A 24,726-nucleotide genomic window follows, 5' to 3' on the forward strand; every position below is an offset into this window, starting at 1 on the left:
AAGACCCACTATCTGGAAAACTCAAGGTCCCGAGTATTCTGGATAACAGGTCCCATACCTGTATCAGGAGTGCACACTTGCTGAGGAAGTCATGTGCTGCTTCTTTGCATCAGTTCAATTGGTCACCCTCCTCCCCTGTCCCCTACCACCACGAGGCCCCATCCAATCCAAAGCTCTAGGCACATATCCACCCTCTTCAAGGAAGAACTGCCATATGCACCCATCCAGGCACCCAAAATAGGGATGCACTCAACCCTGTAGTTAGGGGTTCAGCTAAACCACTAAATCCTTGGGAAGGGATTCAACCAAATACCAAACTGAATCTGAACCCTTAGCAGCACTGGAAATTCCTGGCACACAGCTGAAAAAAGGACACTTTTTAGGGGCCTATTTATTATACTGTGCAAAATAACATTCGCCAGAAAAACGGTGTAAAAAGCTGCGTAGAATAAATGGTGAAGTGTGTATTATTTTTTGTGGACGTCAGATTTTCTGACATAACATTGCTTTAGACCTTTGTAAGTAAGTTCCGGCAGAAGCTGCTCAAAAAAAAAGTCCGTAAAAAATTACGCCGTTTTCCAGGTCGATCCCTGGCGAATTTAGTGATGGGCGAATTCGCGAAACGGCTCCGGCGGCTCATTTTTGACGCCGGCGCCCGTTTTTTTTTTGCCGCGAATTTTCGCGGGCGTTTTGCGAATTTATTCGCTGGCGGCGAATTGCGCAAATTCGCCACGAATTCGTGCCTGGCGAATTAATTCGCCCATCACTACTGGCGTGCAGTTTTTGGAAATACAGTAAATCGCTTTGTTTTGCAACATTTTGTCCCAGAATTCCTGCTCACACTATTGGATCTTTTTTTTCCCTCATGGAGGGCATAAAGGAGAATGCTCGTGCCCTGACAGCGTTATGCCCTTATTAACATGGCTATAAACTGTTTTTGTATTCAGATTTTTGCATTCCTGCTCAGATCATTCAATAAAATAGCAGTGACGCTCTGCAACGTGACAAGCATAGGATAAAAACATGCATTTCACATGAAATTATTGTCGCTGAATTTAGAAAACACCTGTATGCAGGGAGGGTTATGCATAATATATCAGCCAATCAGAGGCAGAATAATCCCTTGCTGTGCACTGGCATTGCCTAACAGTCTGCAGAGAATGTGCCCAATATCACCTTATATCAGCGCTGCCCAGATATATTAATGTAGTGGGCTAATTACTTGATGTATCCATGCAAGTGTTTATAATCTAGAGGTGAGACTCAGGGTATGTGCACAGTAAAGTATAGGTACATTTCTTTAAGTATCTGGCAGATAATATAGGAAATAATGTCCCCTATATAATAAATCCCCAAAGAATTCCATGACCATATAAAGACACAGGCTTTTATAAAGGTCGTGGAATATCATGGCGATTCCTTCTATCCTCATATTTTAAAATAGAAAGTATATTATTTTCATAATACACACAGGGAGTCATGTGCTGTGTGACATCACTGGGGGGCACATTTACTAAGGGTCGAATATCGAGAGTTAATTAACCCTCGATATTCGACACTCGAAGTAAAATCCTTCGACTTCGAATATCGAAGTCGAAGGATTTACCGTAAATACTTCAATTGACCGATCAAAGTAAAAATCGTTCGATCAAATGATTAAATCCTTCGAATCGAAGGATTTTAATCGATCGATCGATCGAATGAACGATTTTTCTTCGATCAGAAATAGCTTCGAAAACTTATGGAGAAGGTCCCCATAGGCTAACATGTAGGTTTAAAGTGGCGAAGTAGGTAGTCTAAGTTTTTTTTAAAGAGACAGTACTTTGACTATCGAATGGTCGAATAGTAGAATGATTTTTACTTCGAATCGTCCGAGTCGAAGGTCGAAGTAGCCTATTCGATGGTCAAAGTACCCAAAAAAAACTTTGAAATTCGAAGTTTTTTTACTTCGAATCCTTCACTCGAGCTTAGTAAATGTGCCCCTAAGTAATGTTTAAAACATTGTGTGACATCACTCAGCCTAATGTATATATATTATTTTACAGGTTATTCCTGCCTGATAAAAAAGATTGTAGACTTGGTTGGTAACAGCATGATGCAAAGCAGGGTGCCACTCTAAATGTTGATTCTGTTGGAAGGGAGTTGCTATGCAAATGCCATAGGTAGGGTGCTGCCCTGGAAATGGTTTGATACATAGGGTGCTGCTCTGGGAATTCTTTGGTAGGTAGGGTGCTTCTCTGGGAAAGGATTTCATACTGTAGGTAGGGTGCTGCTCTAGGAATGTTTGTATTAGTAGGGTGCTTTTCTGAGAATGGCTTTGATAGGTAGGGTGCTGCTCTGAGAATGTGTGTATTAGTAGAGTGCTTTTCTGAGAATGGCTTTGATAGGTAGGGTGCTGCTCTGGGAATGGTTTGATACATAGTGTGCTGCTCTGGAAAAGGATTTCATACTGTAGGTAGGGTGCTGCTCTAGGAATGTTTGTATTAGTAGGGTGCTTTTCTGAGAATGGCTTTGATAGGTAGGGTGCTGCTCTGGGAATGGTTTGATACATAGGGTGCTGCTCTGGGAATTGTTTGGTAGGTAGGGTGCTTCTCTGGGAAAGGAATTCATACTGTAGGTAGGGTGCTGCTCTGGGAATGTTTGTATTAGTAGGGTGCTTTTCTGAGAATGGCTTTGATAGGTAGGGTGCTGCTCTGGGAATGGATTAGCTACTGTAGGTAGGTTGTCACTCTGGGAATGGTTGTATTAGTAGGGTGCTTCTCTGGGAATAGGTTTGATAGGTAGGTAGGCTGCTTTGGGAATGGTTTTTGCTCTCGGTATGGATTCCAATGGTAGGGTGATGTTTTGTAGGTGTGCACTCGAGGAGGGAGGAAGGATTGAGGTCACTGACAATACCAATTCAGCTTAATCTGGATAGAATCTGAAATATTGATGTGATGCAAAGTGGGACTGAGGAGCAAGTGCAAGAGAGTTGGCCTGCTAGATAATTATTATGCCCCTGTCATTTTCTGAACATTTTGATCCAAAGAGTATTATTCTTGTATATCCTGCTCGGTAGTTGACTCTTGAAGAAGCTTTTTGAGGAGATGGTTTGAGACCTGCAACTCTGCACAATATGGAGCATTATATTCAAAGACACAACAATATCAAATTCATTTCAGCTTGATTATTTTCTGATAACCCAAACCATAGATGGGGGCTATGTCAGTTCATAGAGAAAGTCCCCTGTGAGTGATGATCTAGGGGTCTGACAACTGTGACCAGAAGAGTTGAGTATAGAAAGCTTTACTACATAACAATGGAAACTTCTGTGCACACATATTATGGCTAGTTACAATAGACAGAGGGAGATAGAGGACTTATGTTCCATTTATGTCCATGTGTTGTACAGTATGGACAGATGATATGGATACTCTACATACAGTTCTAGATATAGAGAGTACATCAGTAAGTGAATGGCTCATTTATTGTGCCGAATGAAACGGATACAAAGATGTCAAACAGAAAGCCAGAGGGGAGCTACAGAGAGAGAGAGAAAGGAGACAGATGTGAGCGGGATAATCAGAGACAAACCCCAGTGGAGCCAACTCAATGACAAAGTCGTGTCATGTACAGAGTCAGAGGAACCAGGATCACAGACATAGGGACAGACAAGTGATTCAGGCACGGACAGACACCGACAGCTCCATGACAGCTCCATGACACACATGGGCTCCAATGGGGGAACAATCACAATCGGTTTAAAAGAGAACTAAAGCTTAACTAAAGAAGTAGCTAGAAATGTTGTACATGATGTTTTGTGCTTCTGTACTAGCCCAAGGCAACCACAGCCCTTTAGCAGTAAAGATCTGTGTCTCCAAAGATGCCCCAGTAGCTCCCCATCTTCTTTTCTGCTGATTCACTGCACATGCTCTGTGTTGCTGTCACTTACTGAGCTTAGGGACCCACTCACAATATATAGTACACATAGAATAGAAATGTCACAATATAAGGCTGATTAGTAATTAATACACATAATTACTACATGGCAGCACAGAAACCTGTGCAATTAGCATCAGAATTTAATAATCAGCAAACCTGTAGCATCAGCTTATATTACAGCCAGGGAAGCTCATTTTCTGCTGGATAATTAGTGACGACCCCTAAGCTTAGCTTCTCAACAGCCAATCAGAGCCCACTGAGCATGTGAGTGTCACAGACACTTTCCAAGATGGTGACCCCCTGTGACAAGTTTGAAGTCCTGGATCATTGCTGCTATTGACAAGCTGAAACTTTAGGCTGGTGCAATACGTTCATCATATAAAATATGGCATTTTAGCCACATTCTTTTTTTAGTGTTTAGTTCTCCTTTAAAGTGATACTTCTGCTTTTGTATGTAGAGCTTCGTGACCTTTATGTATGTGACCTGCTATCCAAAATGCTCGGGACCTGAGGTTTTCCAGATAAGGGATTTTTCTCTAAATTGGGTCTTAGTACCTTATATCTACTAAAAATAATTTAAACATTAAATAAATCCAATAGGACTTGTTTGCCTCCAGTAAAGATTAATTATATCTTAGTTCTATTAATACAGAGAAAGAGGAAGTCATTTTTAAAAATGTAAATTATTTCATTAAATTGATTTAATGAGAGACGGCCGTCCCGTAATTCGGAGCTTTCTGGATAATGTGTTTCCGGATAACAGATCCCATACCTGTACCTATCCAGGGCCTGTGATGGAGTTTGTATGTGCATTTGCCTGCTTTGTATCCATCCACTGTCCCTACTACCGTGACTTTATATTTAACCTATGGATTTGCCATTATTTATTGTAATGCCATTGACATCCAATGTGGTTTCCACACAGGAAATAAATCACAGGACAGCGGCATTGCAGAAATGGAGGAGCTTCCCGTCCCTCACAACATCAAAATCAGCAACATCACATGCGACTCCTTCAAGATCTCTTGGGATATGGATCCTAAATCCAAGGACCGCATCACGCACTACTTCATTGATCTGAACAAAAAAGAGAACAAGAATTCCAACAAGTTTAAACACAAGGTAAGGGGCTTCTGCCATAAATATAATAGGCCCACCCCCATGGGTACCTTTTTCCTGCATGCGGCCACGACCGGGGCTAGGGAGGAAGGTCAAAGGCATTGACAATAGTGGGCCTGGGCTGGCTGGGGTTTTTCCCAATGTCCCACTTGCCCAGTCCGACCCAGGTGGCCATTATTAATGATATGGCATGGCTTTGTTAGAGCTGGGGATCACTTGAAAATGCAACGTGTAAGCCAAGTATGTTGAATTCTTTATCGCCACTGCAGCTTGGCAAGTGTGTTACTGGTATTCTTGGCTTGCCCATGGTTGTTGCCTATGGCTAAATGTGAGAAGCCCTGGTTGTCTAGTGGGGCGGCGGGGATGGCCACCACTCTGTCTGAGGGAACGGCCGCAGCTCTAATCTTCGGTGCTCTGACGCAAGCTGCTCCTTCTCCCTCTATGGTGCGCGCCCACTCGCTTCAGGTTTGTCCAAAGCGCGTGACATAATCGCACTTTGGCACGAAGTTTGAATATTTAAAGGGGCCTTGAGCAGTTACTCACTGCCCAACGTAAAGGTAGGGTTGCCACCTGGCCGGTAAAAATGATGCTTAATGTCAATGATATTAATAGGAAAAAATGGCAAGACTATAGGAAGGCCGGTATTTTTTTCCAGAAAAGGTAGCAAACCTACGTAAAGGTTTATTTCTTAATTTCTGGGTGCTATTTCTGGTGTTCTTGGTCTGTTACTGACCCTGCCTGTCCCTGACCTTGTTTAGTCTACTGCCTGTCCTGACTTTTGCTCGTGTACTGACCATTCTCCCAGATCCTGCTTTGTACTTCAACTTTGGTGTGTGACCTCGTCTACTATTTAGTCTCCTGAATCTGTACTGCTTCTCCTGATTGATATCGACCTGGCCTGTCCCTTGACCACGCTCCTGTTCTCTGATCTACTCCCTTGCCTGCCCAGAACTCTCTCCCTGGTCCTCTCATGTTAAGACCTGGCGGCATCCGAGTGGCGGAGGGCTCCTCCCGAAGCGAAAGGTGGTTGTTATAGGCAGAAGGGTGAGCCGCGACCAGGACCTTGGGACTAGTTCTGGATTTGGGATTCTGTTTGTAACACTAAGTGCCATTATGTAGGCACGAAATGCAGCAGGCTTAATTTACACTATTCTAAATGGTGTTGGAACCTGTTAATAAAAAAAATGGACAGCATTTTTTGCCTATGTTACTGTTTGAGCCGGCTCATGTATTCAAGAATTGCCCATGGTTGTGCCCATGGTCTGTGTGCATGAAAAGCTCTTTTGGGCTTCAGATATTTGTGTGCATGTTTCCATCACTTGAAGCTCCCTATATAATTCTGTGCAAAGGTATGACATGCACAGTTTTGTGACCCAGCTTGTGTTGGTGAATATTAGGGTATGTTGAAATGACTATAATTATTATAAAGGCTCTAACACACAGTTGTCCATAATGCCCAGTTCTGCTGCTGCACACACTGCTTGGGTTACCACTTGTCATTAATACACAATGCTGACTACCTCTAGTCCTTGCAGTGACTTTCATGCACAAGTAATGGGTGTAACCACTTAGTTAAAGGAGGGGGTAACAATTCATCATTAGACCTGCTATTTCTGTCATCATCCTTCACCGTCTCTTCCAGCCTGGAGATAATTGTTAGGAGGGATTACGGGGGGTGACAGATTGCCACCCTTGCTTTGGGTTCCAAAGACCCTTGGCCTGACTCTGCTGCTAAGGTGTAATGCAGTTGTGCAGTAGCTTTAATATACTACAGACACTGAAGTTATAAGGTGACAGCCAACAAATGCAGTGGGTACGGCAGCCATAAGGCATAGTGGGTATAGGGTATGGGTAAGTGGCATATTGTTTACAGCTGAGTGAGGACTGTGTTGAAATGGGACATCTGCATCTGTGTTCCCATACCTCTAGGGCAGTGATCCCCAACCAGTGGCTCAAACAGTGTCGGACTGGCCCACCGGGATACCAGGAAAAGTCCCAGTGGGCCAAGGTGTCAGTGGGCCCTTATGCTCCTAGACATTTGGCCTATTTCATGGCCATTCCCAAATTCTATGAGAGCAAAGAGGCTAAATAGATGGAATAACAGATAATAGTATGTAAAAGAAAGAAACTAGGAGAATAGAGGTTGAGTGAGGAGAGGAAGAATAATAGTACTAAGAGTGGGCTCCTGGTCTAAGATTAATTGGTGGGCCCCTAGTCAAAGGTTTTTGGGTGGGCCCCTGTCCCAGTCCGACACTGGGCTCAAAAGCAACATGTTCCTCACCAACCCCTTGGATGTTGCTCCCAGTGGCCTCAAAGCAGCTGCTGATTTTTGAATTCCAGGATTGGAGGAAAGTTTTGGTTGCATAAAATCAGGTGTACTGCCAAACAGAGCCTCCTGTAGGCTGCCAGTCCATTTAGGACCTACAAAATAGCCAATCAAAGCCCTTATTTGGCACCACAGGAACTTTTTTCATGTCTGTATTGCTCCCTAACTCTTTTTACATTTACATGTGGCTCACAGTTAAGAAAGGTTGGGGAACCCTGATCCAGAGTGTGTATGAACACGAGGTATTAATAAGAGGCGAGTACCTGTAATGCACTTAACCATCTTGTTTTTGCATTTATTTCCCACCACTTGGATTTCTAAGGATTAGCAGGTGTGTGTGTGAAGTGTAAGCTGTTTTAGGTGGAGACACAAGTGTGTTATTAGGGTTTTGGGTGGAGGTGTTAAAGAAGAAATGGTTTCCTATGAGAACTTACCTTTAAAGGGATATGATCTGGGAGTGACTGCGGAACAGGACATCTGAGAGGACTTTAATAAATGAGCAGGGATAGCTATAATGCTGAGTAGATGGGTGTCAAAGCATGTGCACCCACACTCCTCTCAGAGGGAACAATGGTTTCAAGAAAAAGATTGTTGATTCCACCTCTAATTACAGTATATACAGTAGGGCAGGTCTGAGACTCAAGAGTCAGGAGTGGCTCCTCAAGGAATTTTTGTTGCCCCTAATCTGTTCGAGCACTCCTAGTCTCTTTGTATAGAATCATCATTGTAATATTAACTGGCCCTCGGATATGTCGTATGTCGAATTATCTGCCCATTGCATGGAAAGAGTTGGACAGTACTACACCAGGGTATAATATAAAGCCAACTGCTCATATAAGTCCATTTTAGGACTATAGATGGAGCTCTGCTACTACTTGGATGTCATTTTTGGGTTATGGAGGTTGTCATTTTATACTTTTGGGCCAATTACACTCCTAAAAAATAGATTCCATCCTATATTCCTTTAAATAAATACCAAGGAGACACATGTACTCTACAATGGGATGGATGTTAACTACATAGATAGATACCGAGTAGTAAAATGATATGAAAATGCAAAACACAAACGGCCAGGAAAGGTTTTAAATTAACCAACAAAGCAAGTATGTAATGGTGTCTTCATGTATGTATGTATGTATGTATGTCGGCAGATGCGAAATTAAATGTAAGCCCCTTAGGAATTTGCGATATTTTTAGTATCCGAGGTCTAACTAGGCTGTGTAAATGTACATTGATGAATAGGTGACATAGTTCTGCAGTATACTGGAATCAAGAAATCCATTTGTGTAGCTGGACAAGAAGATCGGTATGTGAGGTTATAGGCAGTACTTCTGATGTATTGGGACAGTGGGTGAACATAAAATCAATCCAAATTGCAGAATATAGATATACAGTAATATCAGTGCTTTCATTTATATTTTGCCCGATAAGACGAATTTGGAATCACTCTGCACTGCAAGGCAATCTATTTTTGCAAGATATCCCTATAAATATTACATTATACTCACTACTACTATAGGCACCATCTCTCCCTACTATACCTGCTATCCCACAGTCACATTCCCTTCCCAGAGACTATTATCCCACTGTTACTATAGGCACCATCTCTCCCTACTATACCTGTTATCCCACAGTCACACTCCCTTCCCAGAGACTATTATCCACTGTTACTATAGGCACCATCTCTCCCTACTATACCTGCTATCCCACAGTCATACTCCCTTCCCAGAGACTATTATCCCACTGTTACTATAGGCACCATCTCTCCCTACTATACCTGCTATCCCACAGTCACACTCCCTTCCCAGAGACTATTATCCACTGTTACTATAGGCACCATCTCTTCCTACTATACCTGCTATCCCACAGTCACACTCCCTTCCCAGAGACTATTATCCACTGTTACTATAGGCACCATCTCTCCCTACTATACCTGCTATCCCACAGTCACACTCCCTTCCCAGAGACTATTATCCCACTGTTACTATAGGCACCATCTCTCCCTACTATACCTGCTATCCCACAGTCACACTCCCTTCCCAGAGACTATTATCCACTGTTACTATAGACACCATCTCTCCCTACTATACCTGTTATCCCACAGTCACACTCCCTTCCCAGAGACTATTATCCACTGTTACTATAGGCACCATCTCTCCCTACTATACCTGCTATCCCACAGTCACACTCCCTTCCCAGAGACTATTATCCACTGTTACTATAGGCACCATCTCTCCCTACTATACCTGCTATCCCACAGTCACACTCCCTTCCCAGAGACTATTATCCACTGTTACTATAGGCACCATCTCTCCCTACTATACCTGCTATCCCACAGTCACACTCCCTTCCCAGAGACTATTATCCACTGTTACTATAGGCACCATCTCTCCCTACTATACCTGCTATCCCACAGTCACACTCCCTTCCCAGAGACTATTATCCCACTGTTACTATAGGCACCATCTCTCCCTACTATACCTGCTATCCCACAGTCACACTCCCTTCCCAGAGACTATTATCCCACTGTTACTATAGACACCATCTCTCCCTACTATACCTGCTATCCCACAGTCACACTCTCTTCCCAGAGACTATTATCCACTGTTACTATAGGCACCATCTCTCCCTACTATACCTGCTATCCCACAGTCACAGTCCCGTCCCAGAGGCTAAAACGCTTACTTTGTTTAAATCTAGCCACTTTTAAAGTACAACAACTGCAGCTCTTGGAAAAACCAATTAAAATAAAATGGCTTCCTGTCTGTGAGAGCTAAAATGGTTGTGTAGCAGAATCAAGAGTCAGCTTTTAGCTGTCATGATCGATTACTCGTAGCCTGCTACTGATAAAAAAGGACCTGTTCTTCGTTTCCTTTAACTTATTTTTTTTTTACAAACAAAGCAAATTCTCCCTGAGCCCATCACCTGAGTAAATAGATACAGAAACTCCCTGTATACAATGACATTGCACTGGATGCAGAATAGAAAGCAGTGAAGTAATTATACCTATTTTATTCTTGTAATGTTCTCTCTGAGATTTATGGGATCTCTCTGTACAGGCTTTGAGCAAACTCAGTGGGCTGTTCCTGCTGAATTGTGCTCAGTACAGGGAAAATTCCCATGTTGGTACAACTTTATCGTATCTCTCTGTGCAGGGTATGAAAAGACAAAAGAATTGTCCCTCCAGAAAGTGCCATTTACCTCCCTGTTAGGCTGTAGGGCCAAGTCCCCCCTATATGTTTATGCCTTACTCCTTCTTATATCTTCTAATGGGATTATAACACAACAGAAGGCCCATGGGCAGTGATAAGGGTGCCATTCAATGTTGGTTTAGTCAAGGCTTGGACCTATGGCTATGGGCTGCCTATGTCACTTAGGGATTTCCCAGGGACCATTGTTTCAGATACTTTGTCCCCTCATTGGTTCCCCTGACCCATATACCCTTTCGGTTATGGTCTAGTTAATTTAAAGAGACAGTCCAATCGCCTGTTTAAACTTTCATAAATTGTCTTTTTTTGTTTTTTTACTGTTGACTAAAACAAGGGGACTCCCATCATTCCAACGTTACTGCCTAGCAAAACCAAGCGACCATTCTACTTGTTGTATTATAGTTTTGAGCACTAGAGGTCGCTGTCTCAATGTGTTGAATATGGGAGAGGTTTAATAAGTTCATCCCAAATCACTTCTCTCGATAATTTGATTAACTAAATTATATTAAGGTAAAAAAAAAGGCTTATTGAACAGAATGATCTATATCAACATATTTTGCTTTAGATTTTTGGAATAATAAAGTGAATCTAAGCCCTAATTATATCTATTTTACATTGACCATTTAATAGCTAGGCTGCCCACACTCCATTTTTAAATAGATAGATAGATAGATATAGATAGATATATATATATATATACAGGTATAGGATCCCTTATCCGGAAACCCGATATCCGGAAAGCTCCGAATTACGGAATGGCTGTCTCCCATAGACAGGCTGTTATCCAAATAATCCAAATTTTTAAAAATGATTTAATTTTTGTCTGTAATAATAAAACAGTATCTTGTACTTGATCCCATCTAAGATATAATTAATCCTTATTGGAAGCAAAACAGCCTATTGGGTTTATTTAACGTTTAAATGAATTTCTAGTAGACTTAAGGCATGAAGACCCAAATTATGGAAAGATCCATTATCCGGAAAACCCCAGGTCCCGAGCATTCTGGATAACAGGTCCCATACCTGTATATATATATATATATATATATATATATATATATATATATATATATATATATATATATATATATATATATGTATATATAAACAAGGGAAAGTTGTGCTCACCACTAGTTTTTAAAACCATTAGGCGGGGGTGCAGCGAGGCTGTGACCACAAAATACATATAGTCAAATACAAGAGTCCTCTGCACTCAACCCATTATCAATATATTTAAGACAGCGACATTTTGTGCATACTGCTACTGAAAAATGCCTTACCCTTTAAACAAAACAGGGATTGTTTGTCCATATATTGCAATATATTTAAGCTGGCCAACTACGTCAAAGTCATCCCATATCTGACCAGTCCTACACTCAACTTGCATCTGATTCATTAAGAATTCAATTGCTTAATTATACATTTTATAAAAGGGACTAAAACATATTAGTCCCTTTTATAAAATGTATAATGAAACTATAGAATTCTTAATGAATCAGATGAAAATTGAGCATAGGACTGGCCAGATATGGGATGACTTTGACGTAGTTGGCCAGCTTAAATATATTGCAATATATGGACAAACAATCCCTGTTTTGTTTAAAGGGTAAGGCATTTTTCAGTAGCAGTATGCACAAAATGTCGCTGTCTTAAATATATTGATAATGGGTTGAGTGCTGAGGACTCTTGTAATTGTCTATATATATATATATACATATATATATATACATATATATATATATATATATATATATATATATATATATATATATATATATATATATATATATATATATATATGGGGATTGCCTGGCAGGGCTGTGAGCATAACATCTGCCCTTTCTGATTTTTTACCTCTGATCAAAACTGTCACTTTCAGTAGGAAGGGTGGGACTGGTTTCCAGCCAATGGGGTTACAGTACAGGCAGTCCATCAAGGGAAGTGTAAGGACTTGCTCCCAAATAAGAAGAAACTTGTGAGGGTGGTGGATCCGTTGACAAGAGGCGCCTGGTAGCCGGGAATCCTCCCTCACCTCATCAGCCAAAGACTTTCCCTCGCCTGAGGGACTTCCTCCGATCTGTACGAGAGCAATTATAGAATATAAAACAACCACACGGCGGGTATTATTATTTACAAGGGTAATAATGATAACAATAATCATGATTCTAGCCTTTGGGCGTCACGGGAGGTTTTTTTTTTATTTGCAGATGATCCAATTGATGATCTCATCTTCACCTTGAAGTTCCTAGTCCTGCTGTAATTATTATTATTAATTATAATTATTATTGAGTCCCCAAGTACGTGGCTTATATTAGCACTCAATTCTCACCTCTCTCTTATTCTGTCTAAAAACTCACCTTTTTTATCTTTTTTTTTTAAGTGCCAGATTATTTTGATCTCCCCGTTCAATGTGCTGTCGCATCGATCGAAAGGAATAATACAAATGGAGGTGACACTTGAAGGATAAGTAAACCTTAAAAATAAGTGGATGTAAAATTGATGTACATTGCTATTCTTAGAATAGCACCCTCGTCAATTTGACTTATTTTTAAGGTTTACTTATCTTTTAAAAGGAGACTATAGGGCCCACAGAATAGAGTGGTGCAACATGCAGAAAAATACTACTGTAAGTCTAATTTTGTGCCCTTAAAGGAACAGTTCAGTGTGAAAGTAAATATTGTGTAAATAGATAGGCTGTGCAAAATAAAAAATGTTTCTAATATAGTTAGTTAGCCAGAAATGTAATGTATACAGGCTGGAGTGATAACACCCATTCATTCGATGCCGGAGCAGATTTGCGAAAGGGTAGTCAATGGCATGCATTTGGGTAAAAGTGGCCCCTGCCATGTAGGGTTGGGAGGGACATAGGTGCCTACCTTTATGATACTTACTTGTGGGCTACTCTTTAGGCACATATTGAGCACCTAAGGGGGCCAAGCCACTGTTGTCTCTTAGATTGATGGGTCACAAGCTTCCCATAGTCCTGCTATTGTGTTATAATTCCATTACAAGAGGTTTGAAGATGTGTGACCTGGCAACCGAGCAGAAGGTTTCTATTCAGCAGCTCTGAGATTGCTGAAATATTAATCCGGTTGCTAGGGTCCAGATTACCATAGCAACTATGCATTGATTTGAATAAGAGACTGGAATATTAATAGGAGAGGCCTGAATAGAAAGATGAGTAATAAAAAGTAGCAATAACAATACATTTGTAGCCTTAGGGCAGAGACACACGCTTCAATTCGGGGAGATTAGTCGCCCGGTGACAAATTTCCTCTTCTTCGGGGCGACTAATCTTCCCAAACTGCCTCCCCGTCCGCTAGAATGCAACTCACCGGTGGGATGGCACTCGGAGCGCTTCGTTTTCCGAAGTCGCCCGAAGTTGTCTCACGATGAAACTTCGGGTGACTTCGGAAAACTAAGCGCTCCGAGTGCCATCGCCGGAGGGAAGGCAGGGGAGGCAGTTCGGGAAGATTAGTCACCCCGATGAAGAGGAGATCTGTTGCCGGGGCGACTAATCTCACCGAATTGCTGCGTGTGTCTCTGCCCTTACAGAGCATTTGTTTTTAGATGGGGGAGCGCAGGAGTAGACGCACTTAATTATTGTGAAGGGGGCTGTACTCAGACACAGACACATATATGCGCCGAATGCAGGTGAAATGCAACATGCTGCGTCCCACCTGCGTTTGGCGCTTATATGCGTCTGTGTGAGTACAGCCCCATTCACAATAATTGAGTGCGTCTAGAACCGCCTGGAATCAGCCCGGAACCACCCGGAATTCACTGACCCCATCTAAAAAACAAATGCTCAGTACAAATGTTTTGTTATTGCTACTTTTTATTCCTTGCCTTTCAATTCAGGCCTCTACTATTCATATTCCAGTCTCTTTTTTAAATCAGTACCTGGTTGCCAGGGGAATTTGGACCCTAGCAACCAGATGGATGAAATAACAAACTGGAGAACGGCTGAATAAAAAGATAAGGAACTCGAAAACAACAAATAATAAAAAATGAAAACCAATTGCAAATTGTATCCCTCTCTACATCATACTAATTGTTAATTTAAAGGTGAACAACCCCTTTAAAGAAGACTCAGAGAGAGACTCAAACAGATGACCCCTACCAGGGCTGCACTGAATTTGAATTTTTTTGGGATTTGCCCAAATTTCAAATTCTACACACAGGATTTGCAAACGCCTGTTCTGAGTGCAGCAAATTTAAAACACGGATCCGGTTCGTCCGGGCTATTGGAATCATGCTGAAAAAGTCTAGCTGAAACCTGGATTTGGTACATTCCTACATATATTTTAGATAACAATCCTATTTTTTTTGTTTTTTACTATGTGACATAAGAGCTGTTTCCAAACCATACAAATCAATCAAATCTTGGCTCGTGGTTCTTGTAGCCTTTTGTGCAGGAGTCTGTGCCAAGATGCCGCAGATAATAACACTAATAACACACGCATGCGTCACCCATCTGCAGCTTAATCAGAACCGCTGCCTGCGTCCAGGACCAATCGCAGGGCTGGCGTAGGAGATGCTTTCCAAATGAAATGGAGCAAACAAGCATTTCACATGGCATTTGACTAATAGTGACATGTGTATGAGGATGAGTAACGCTTTCCATATGATTGAATACTCCCTGGGAAACAAGAGGAAATAATAAGGAATTTATTTATTAGAAGTGAGATAATGCGATAACATTCTCTTTGGCTTTAATATCCAAGAATTTATCTTTCCGTCTGATACAGCGATAAACAGAGCTGACTTGTATTTAATATTGCAAAATGCCAATCACCTCAATATTAGGGATGAAAATATGTGCTTGCAAGAGGCTGTCTGCACCCAGCAGATGAATTATCCATGCAGGTAATATTCGGTTTTACCCCATGTAATATAAATACTCTATATTATGTTTGTTGCTCTAAGTAAATTCCAGTAATTAGAAATGAGACTAACCCATACTTTAAGGGGTTGTTCTCCTTTAAATCAACTTTTAGGGGGTTATTTACTAAACTCCAAATGCAAAAATCACAAAAAAATTGTGATTTTTTAATATAAAATGGGACTTTTAAAATATCACTAATTTTTCGGAATTTATTAAACCCCAAAGATGGAAAAGTTAGAATGAGAAAATCCGGCATCTCAGACCTGTCGAGGTTGCATATAAGTCAATGGGAGAAGTCCCAATGTTTTTTTGATGTGTAATGGGTTTCGTATAATACCCTGAAGTTTTCGAGCAAAAAACTCAATCAGAATTTTTCCCGCAAAGCAAATTATCGGTAAAATTAAATAATAAATAAGGGTAAAAAACCAGAGCGGATTTGATCGGAATTTGCAGCAGAAATTATGGAGATAATATCGGATTTTGATAAATAACCTCCAAAGTATGATATAGAGAGTGATTTATTATTTGTGGTTTATTATTTGTGGTTTTTGAGGGTTTTTTTTATAGCTTTTTATTCAGCAGTTCTACAGTTTGCAATTTCAGTAATCTGGTTGCTGGGGTCCAAATTATCCTAGCAACCATGCACTGATTTGAATACTGGAATATGAATAGGAGAGGTCTGAATAGAAAGATGAGTAATAAAAAGTAGTAGTAGTAATAACTATAAATGTGTAGCCTTACAGAGCATTTGTTTTTTGGATGGGGTCTGTGACCCCCCATTTGAAAGCTGGTAAGAGTAAGAAGAAAAAGGCAAATAATTCTAAAACTGAAGACCAATTGAAAAGCTGCTTAGAATTAGCCATTCTATAACATACTAAAAGTTAACTTAAAGGTGAACCTCCACTTTAAGGAATGACTTTAAGCCGTAGGGTTTCTGGCATTTTATTCAATAAAGTCTGCTGGCTCTATTATCCTAATTAGCAACCTCCCCCTGGGTATGTGGAACCTGCCAACCCAATCACTGCCCAAGAATACAGCTTCTGTTTCTGAGTAACATAGTAAGTTAGGTTGAGAAAATACACATGTCCATCGATTCAACCTTTATTCTATATATAACTTCCTATCTGCCAGTTGATCCAGAGGAAGGCAAAAAAAAAAACCCTTTGAAGCCTCTCCAATTTGCATCAGAGGTGAAAAAACTCCTTCCTGACTCCAAAATGGGACCAGTCCCTGGATCAACTTGTACTATGAGCTATCTCCCATATCCCTGTATTCCCTCACTTGCTAAACACCATCCAACCCCTTCTTATACCTATCTAATGTATCAGCCTGCACCACTGATTCAGGGAGACAATTCCACTCTCTAATTCCCATGGTCCCTACCCTATTATGCTCCCAGACATACACTTTGCATTCTTTGTACCTCTGGTTTTTGGGTCACTCTCTTGCCCAAGGCCAGGTGTGGAGGGCAGGATTAGATCCAAGTAGAATAAGCCAGAAGGGCATTTTCCATTTTCTTGATCTTTTTTAACCAATCAGTGGAAAAGAAACTCCACTGATTCTTGATCTTTTTTTAACCAATCAATAGAAAAGAAATTCCAAAGTCAGGTCTTTGAGTTGAGTTCAAGCTCTGAAAATAGCTCCTTCATGTCCCTATGTCCAACTGGGCTCTCAGAACCACTGGTTTAATAGCCCAGTTACACCCTTCAAATCTAAACTGCTGTTAGACCTCATCATTATATTATATTATGCATGGCTTCCAAAGAGTAGGACTTTTAGAGCAACCAAAGAGAAGAACTAGCAAGGTAAGGACAAGGTGGACTTCTTTCTCTTAGGTCTTCTTCTCAGAAGCCATGCACCAATATATCTTATACTGATGAGTTTGGGATGTATAGCTGACCACCAGCTCATCTCACCAGCTGGTAGCTCATCTACCAGTCAAAGGTTCTAGATTTTGATTTACCATTTGGGCACCACTGGTGTAGTAGGTTCCTTAGAGAAGGTCCTCACTCTATTTAAAGCAATGGAAACTGCCTAGCCAACATTCACATAGGATCCTCTAAATCTAAAGCAACAGCTGTGGAACGTAGGAGCCGGATGATGTTCCATTACCAGATTTTATATAGTTGCAGTGATATTGCCCAGTCCCACTAGGTGGCATTCGGCTATGAGGGCAGGCAGATGGCAACATGCAATAGGGGGCACACTGATATAATAATAATACAGATGTGAGTGTGGCTCATTCATTCAAATGCACCGCAGAGTCAGACCATGTTGCCCCCTGAATGGGTGATTGTTGTGTGTTCTAATAATAATGTAACAGTAGGGTGGCCCCAACGCTAGTAATGAGAAACTCAATTCTAATTCCCATGGGTTAAGACAGAAGGTGCATGTCTATATCCCCTTAGATTACAGTGCCACCTAGTGGATCTTTCCTTTTGTTCTTCATTCTACCCTGTAAAAAAAACAATTATTGTGAGAAGGGTAAAAAGGAATTTATGAAAACATAATAATCTCTGAAAAATAGCTGTTTATCTTCCTATCTATCTAATGTCTCATGAGTGAGGATAAAAAATAAATAAATAAAAGTAAATGGAAAAATAAATAGATAGAAATAAATAGAAACATAAATAGAAATAACTCTAGTGTAAATTAAAATAAAAAATACTGTATATTTTGCCAATACAGGTATGGGATCCTTTATCTGGAAATTTGTTATCCAAAAAACTCTGAAGTACGGGAAGGCCGTCTCCCATAGAATTCTTTTTAATCAAATAATCCAAATATTTAAAAAGTATTTCCTTTTTCTCTGTAATAATAAAACCATACCTCCCAACATTTTGGAAATAAAAAGAGGGACTAAAAAGTTGACCACGACCATTTTTCTGGCCACACCCCCTTCGTACCATGTTTATTTTACAAAATTTGTCAGGTTATGAAAGTCTGAACATATTTCTGTGGTATTTTCCAGTTGATACAGTTTTGCTAATGAAGGTGACTTGCCCTTTAAGCTGTGAGTCTAACTTCTCCCAAGGGACTTGTTATCTTATATTGTTACAATTACTTATTTGCTTATCTCAAAATTGTTACAAAAGTATCATATTCAGCTGTGGCTGTTCTGGGCTCTCTGCCAAAAGACAATTAAGTAAAAACATTTGTTTCTTTTTCTGGCTGTTCAGTGCAGAGAAAAATGGGACTTTCCAGTACAAATGAGGGACTGCAGATTGAGCTGTCAAAAGAGGGACTGTTGGGAGGTATAATAAAACAGTAGCTTGTACTTGATCCCAATAATTGATTCTTATTGGAAGCAAAGCCAGTCTATTGGGTTTATTTAATGTTTACATGATTTTCTAGTAGACTTAAGGTATGAAGATCAAATTGCAGAAAGATCCCATGTACGGAAAACCAAAAGCATTCTGGATAATAGGTCCCATACCTGAACTTTATGTCTGTCACACTGAATTGTACATTATGCATGTGAATTAATAAGAGCAAGAATTGAGATTCGGGCACTTTGGATCTGTGTAATATTCCACTTAAGTAGTTTCCAGCCCCACCAGTGCCCTCCCAGCTATGTATGCAAATAATTTGTGTTCGGTTCCAGCAGGATCAGCAGGGATTTAGTAGCCGTGTGCAAGTCACAGTTAACAGCTTTATTATGAATGCAGTTCTCTCATCAACCGCAAAGCACTGGAGTAATTGGTATTTTCTGTATTTCACATAGGATTCCACATTAATAAGTGTGGTTTTCTATTTGATCTATTTTACAGAGATTCCGGCTTTGTCTCCTTTAAGAGTTGCTGGGTAATAGCTATAGGTGTCCTGGTCACATCCGACCCTGCACCAGCGGAGCTTACAGTCTAAAGTCCCTCCCTATCACATTCACATGTCCATGCCCCGGTGGAGCTTACAGTCTAAGATTCCTACCACATTTACATCCATCCCTGTCCAGTGAAGCTTACAATCTAAGGTACCTACCACATTCAATCACTGCCCCAGCAGCGCTTACAATCTAAAGCCCTACCACATTCACATCCTTCCCTGCCCCAGTGGAGCTTACAGTCTAAGGTCCCTATCACATTTACACAGTAGACAATGAACCTGCCTGTACTGGACCCATTCACATATGGGAGGAACATAAAAACGGAAATGATTTCTGTATTATAGAGAGAAACTGATTAGGAATAAACTGCTTAATTTGCCCCATCGGGGCCGTGTGCAAGTCACATTTAACAGCTTTATTATGAATGCAGTGTTCTCATCAACCGCAAAGCACTGGAGAAATTGGTATATTCTGTATTTCACATAGGATTCCACATTATGTGTGGTTTTCTATTTGATCTATGTAACAGAAATGCCGGCTTTGTCTTCTTCAAGAGTTGCTGGGTAATAGCTATGGGTGTCCTGGTCACATCCGACCCTACCCCAGCGGAGCTTACAGTTTAAGGTCCCAATCACACTCACATGTGTCCCTGCCCCGGTGGAGCTTACAGTCTATGGTTCCTACCACATTCACATACAACCCCTCCCCAATGGAGCGTACAGTTTAAGGTCCCTATCACACTCACATGTTTTCCTGCCCCAGCAGAGCTTACAATCTAAGACCCCTATCACATTTACATCCTTCCCTGCCCCAGTGGAGCTTACAGTCGAAAGTCCCTATCACATTTTGACTCATTGTGCAGAACAGATTTGTGCAGTAATAAAGTCAGACAGTTTCAGATTATGTTCATTTCCCAAACTGCGCTGGTAACAGGGAGAATGAAAACGAGTTTAGATGGTGCCGTTGTTCAATTGCAGCTGATCGTGTAGAAAATATATGGGCTGGGAGCCAAAAAGGGGTCTTCAAGCAACTCCTCCTCCTCCTCAAGGGCGAGGCTTACTTACAGTTTATTTCCCCCCCCAGCTTAAATTTGAATAAAAATGGCTTTTTAAATATTTTTACAATTTATGTTGGTCATTTTTCACATTCCATCCCAATCTGCCAGCCCTGAGGTAGGTCAATGGGTGGTTCACCTTTAAGTTAAAATAGAATGAAAATGGTCACTTCTAAGAAACTTTTCAATTGGTCTTCATTATTTCCAAGCCGTAGGTCTGGGGCAGTAAAAGGATTGGGACCCTGGAAATTAGAGCAGCTCAGAAACAGAATCTTTATCGGGCAGTGATGGTTTTGACATTGTTCATATACCCAGGGGCGGTTGCTAAATGGGATAAAGCAAATGAAACCAGCAGACTTAATTGAATAAAATGCCATATTGTGTGAACCCTATGGCTTATATTAATTCCTTAAAGGGGGTGGTTCACTTTTAAGTTAACTTTTTGTATGTTATAGAATGGCTAATTTTAAGCAACTTTTCGTTTGGCCTTCATTATTTATTTTTTTATCGTTTTTTTAATTATTTGCCTTCTCCTTCTGACTCAAATGGGTGACCCATTATAAAAATATTATTTATATTTTATAATAATATAATATTATTGTTATTATTTTTATTATTATTATTATTATTATTATTATTATTATTATTAATGTCCGGTACAAACACCCTACTTGGGGTAAATATTTTACATCTGTAATTCCCTCACCCTATTGGTCTGTTATTTACATATTATTTCGGGTGATTGACACGTCATGCAGATTTCCCTGCTTCTCTTCTATTTGTTTATTGTTTCCATGAATTCTCCCATCATTTTTTAACTGCCTGGGAATCAGGATATATCGGGGGTCGTGGCTCTTTTATCTGCAGGCTGCAGCTTGCACTGGCAATGGTCTGGCTGTACTGTAACTAGATACCCTCAGGCTGAATCGCTCTAGGGGGTTATAAACAATAGTGGTGCTAAAATATTCCTGGACAAACTCCAGGTATAAATCCTGTGCCAAGAGAGCAACAATAAACAGGTACAACAGAAAATGTTCATCTCTCCCTATTTATATGCCATAAATAAAACTTTCTTACAAGGTTCCCCCCCTTGTAGTTGAGGTAGAACATTCCAGCAGTGGCATATGGACTATACCAATGATGCAGCGGGAGGCGTATGTTTTATGCTTTCACAGTTCCACAGCACTGGTAAATACATTTTTAAGGTTTTATGATGGATTTTATGATAATGGCACACCTCTAAATTTTATAGTTATGGCACCTGATAAATAAACTGCTGTTAAAAGTGTACGGATGGAGAGGCAAGGGGGTAGTGTGTAATGGTTTAGCCCTTGTAATCTATATTGCCTTGCTGCATTGTAAAGCACAAATGTCCTCCAGCTGTGTTATGAACTACAACTCCCAGCATCCCACAACAACCAGAGGTTAGGAGTTTTAATTTAAAGGGGAACTCAAAAAAAACTGTTTATCACCTTATGAATTAAATGTCTTTATAAGCAATTTTCCAAAATTGAAACATGTTGCATTGTTTTTAAGTAATTTGGAACTGTAATTGCTATTACTGAAGGCAGTGCTTGTGAATTCCTTTCTATTATCGGACTGTGCCTTTTGCAACAATATAACAGTTCTCTGGGTCTGTTTAATCGGCTTCTATATTGCTACATTGTCTGCTACGTTGTTTCAGCAGAGATTAAAAGATGGCCGGACAGAGACTGTTATTAGTAGCAATAATATTTACAAATAACTTTAAAACCACTGACACTTTTTAATGAATGTATTTTGGTAAGTTGCTTAGACCTGCATATTCATCCATTATGTATAAAACTGTTCTTGGCTGGAGTTCCCCTTTAATTCTAACTGGAGGGACCGCAAGTCAGACACCCTTTGTAAAGGGTTTGGATAACATTGAAGTGTTGGCATAAAATATGAATAATTCATTTTGTTTTTGGCGAGGATTTAGCTATGCCGTATAAAGCTATACACTTATACAAGCAATCGGATAGAAATAGCTGAAGCTGCTGAAAATATTTCTTTTTTTTACTATCGCAAGAAATGTGGTACAGTAATATAATAAAATATAATTAAAAAACATAATGAAAAGGGCTTTTTTTTCAGCACTTCAGGTGCAAACACATCGTCAGTACCAGACACAAAGGAATGTGAAAATAGATGTTGTTTCCCAGTTACCGTATAGCTCCCTCTAGTGACTAACAACTTTAACTACATCCCACTATATTAAATGGGTTGTTTACCTTTTAGTTAACTTTTAGTATGATGTAGACTAGAGAATAGTGCGGGCCGACCTAATACCTGCGGGTTTAGCTGTGGGTCGGGTTGGTTCAGGCCGACCTCTCACGCTTCCTCGCTGGTCAAATGCCGGGTTCGTATTTAATATACACTGCACCTGCTTGTCCCGCCCCTTTGTGACGTTATCGGTGGGGCGGTTCGGCGCGGGTCTATAAAAGCAACCCGGAAGTGCGGATGCAGGCAAACGAGGGCTATGGGAGGGCGCGTTAGGGTAAGGTGATATTCTGAGATAATTTACAATTGTTTTTCATGTTTTATTATTTGTGGTTTGTGAGTTATTTAGCTTTTTATTCAGCAGCTCTCCAGTTTGCAAATTTTAGCCATTTGGTTGCTAGGGTCCTAATTCCCCTAGCAACCACACCCTGATTTGAATAAGAGACTGGAATATGAATAGGAGAGGCCTGGATAGAAAGACGAGCAATAAAAAGTAGCCATAACAATACATTTGTAGCATTTGTTTTTATATGGGGTCAGTGACCCCCTTTTGAAAGCAGGAAAAAGTCAGAAGAAGAAAGCAAATAATACAAAAACTATCCGAAATAAATAATGAAGACCAATTGAAAAGTTAGCCATTCTATAAGGGCTCTTACACACGGCCGTTCCGACCTGCGCTCCCCTGCGTTCTGTTTTTTGGCGTTCAGCCGCAGGGGAGCGCAGGAATAGACGCAAGTCATTATTTGAAATGGGGCTGTACTCACTCAGGCTCGTGTAGGCGCCGAACGCAGGTTCAGATGCAACATGCTGCATTTTTCCTGCGTTTGGCGCCTACACGCGCCTGAGTGAGTACAGCCCCATTTCAAATAATGACTTGCGTCTATTCCTGCGCTCCCCTGCGGCTGAACGCTAAAAAACGGAACGCAGGGGAGCGCAGGTCGGAACGGCCGTGTGTAAGAGCCCTTATACAATAAAAGACTATCCTATCAAAATGCCATTGGGCACAGCAAGGATATTAATATTCCGTCAACAAGTTACGCCCTAGTGGCCCCCACAATGGTACAGGTGGAAGTATCTGGAACACTGGGATGTGGAGTGAGTGCTTATTTGTAGTGATATGGACAGTGGTTATTATATGACAAACGTATGGGCTAAGGTGGGTGTTACTAAATGTTGGACCAGAAGTGGGGTGCAGCCAAGCATCTCTGCCTTAGAGTCAGTGTTGGACTGGCCCACCGGGATTCCAGGAAAACTACCTGTGGGCCCATTTGTCAGTGGTCCTAGTGCTGCTAAACTTTTGGCCTATTTCATGGTCATTCCCTATTTCTATGAGAACAAATAGGTGGAATAATAGACATTGTATCTAAAGAAAAGAGACTAGGAGAATAGAGGAAGAAAAAAGTACTGAGAATGGGCCCCTGGTCTAAATACTTTGTTTGGGCCCCTGGTGTCCCAGTCCGACACTATTTCCAGAACTGTGAAACCTGTAAGCACAAGACACAGGACTGTAAATAGCACAGGACTGGGAATTCTTATTTCCCTTTTCAGATTTTTTTTTTCTCTACAATAGGTGATTAAGTTCTGTTGCCTGTGCTCCAAATGAGTAATGAGCTGGAGCTGCCTGGTTACCGGCATAGGGGAAATCCATGGGTTATAAAAAAGCCTCAGTGTTTGCTGTTACTAGGAGAAATACTGATTTAGTCATAGCACTGCTAAACGACCTGATAAAAACAAGCTCAGTGCCATTATAGAGGTCATGGAGCTTCCAGGTATCCTGTAATATGATCAATAGTGAAGGGGGGCGAATTTCTACCGTTTCGCTTTGCCGTAAAAATCGTGAATTTCCCGCAAAAACGATGAAAAATGTGCGGAGAATCGTTCACGAAAAAATAGTGAAAATCGGACATTGTCACGAAAAAAAACGTAAAATTCAGAAAATCATGAAAATTTTTTTCACGCAAAATCTGGAAAATTGGAAATTGATACCGGCGAATTTTCACCGGCTAATTTTCGCTGGATTCGCAAATTTATTCACTGGCGGCGAAACGCAGAAATTCACCGCAAATTTATTCGCCCATCACTAATGATCATACATTATAGGGTCATAGGTATCTGGACTCCTGCCACAACACATTCCAAAATGAA

The 24,726-nt window shown here is 40.7% G+C and overlaps 1 protein-coding gene across 1 annotated transcript in view; it reads left to right on the forward strand.

The window, feature by feature from the left end:
* Nucleotides 1-24,726, forward strand: part of LOC108696074 (phytanoyl-CoA hydroxylase-interacting protein-like) — a 77,126-nt gene that overhangs the window by 45,994 nt on the left and 6,406 nt on the right. The window contains exon 2 of the mRNA XM_018225076.2: nucleotides 4,847-5,043. Coding sequence (XP_018080565.1) covers nucleotides 4,847-5,043 — 197 coding nt within the window. The remainder of the gene's footprint in view (nucleotides 1-4,846; nucleotides 5,044-24,726) is intronic.

Source organism: Xenopus laevis, chromosome 7L, assembly GCF_017654675.1.
Source record: "Xenopus laevis strain J_2021 chromosome 7L, Xenopus_laevis_v10.1, whole genome shotgun sequence".
Lineage (NCBI taxonomy): Eukaryota > Metazoa > Chordata > Amphibia > Anura > Pipidae > Xenopus > Xenopus laevis.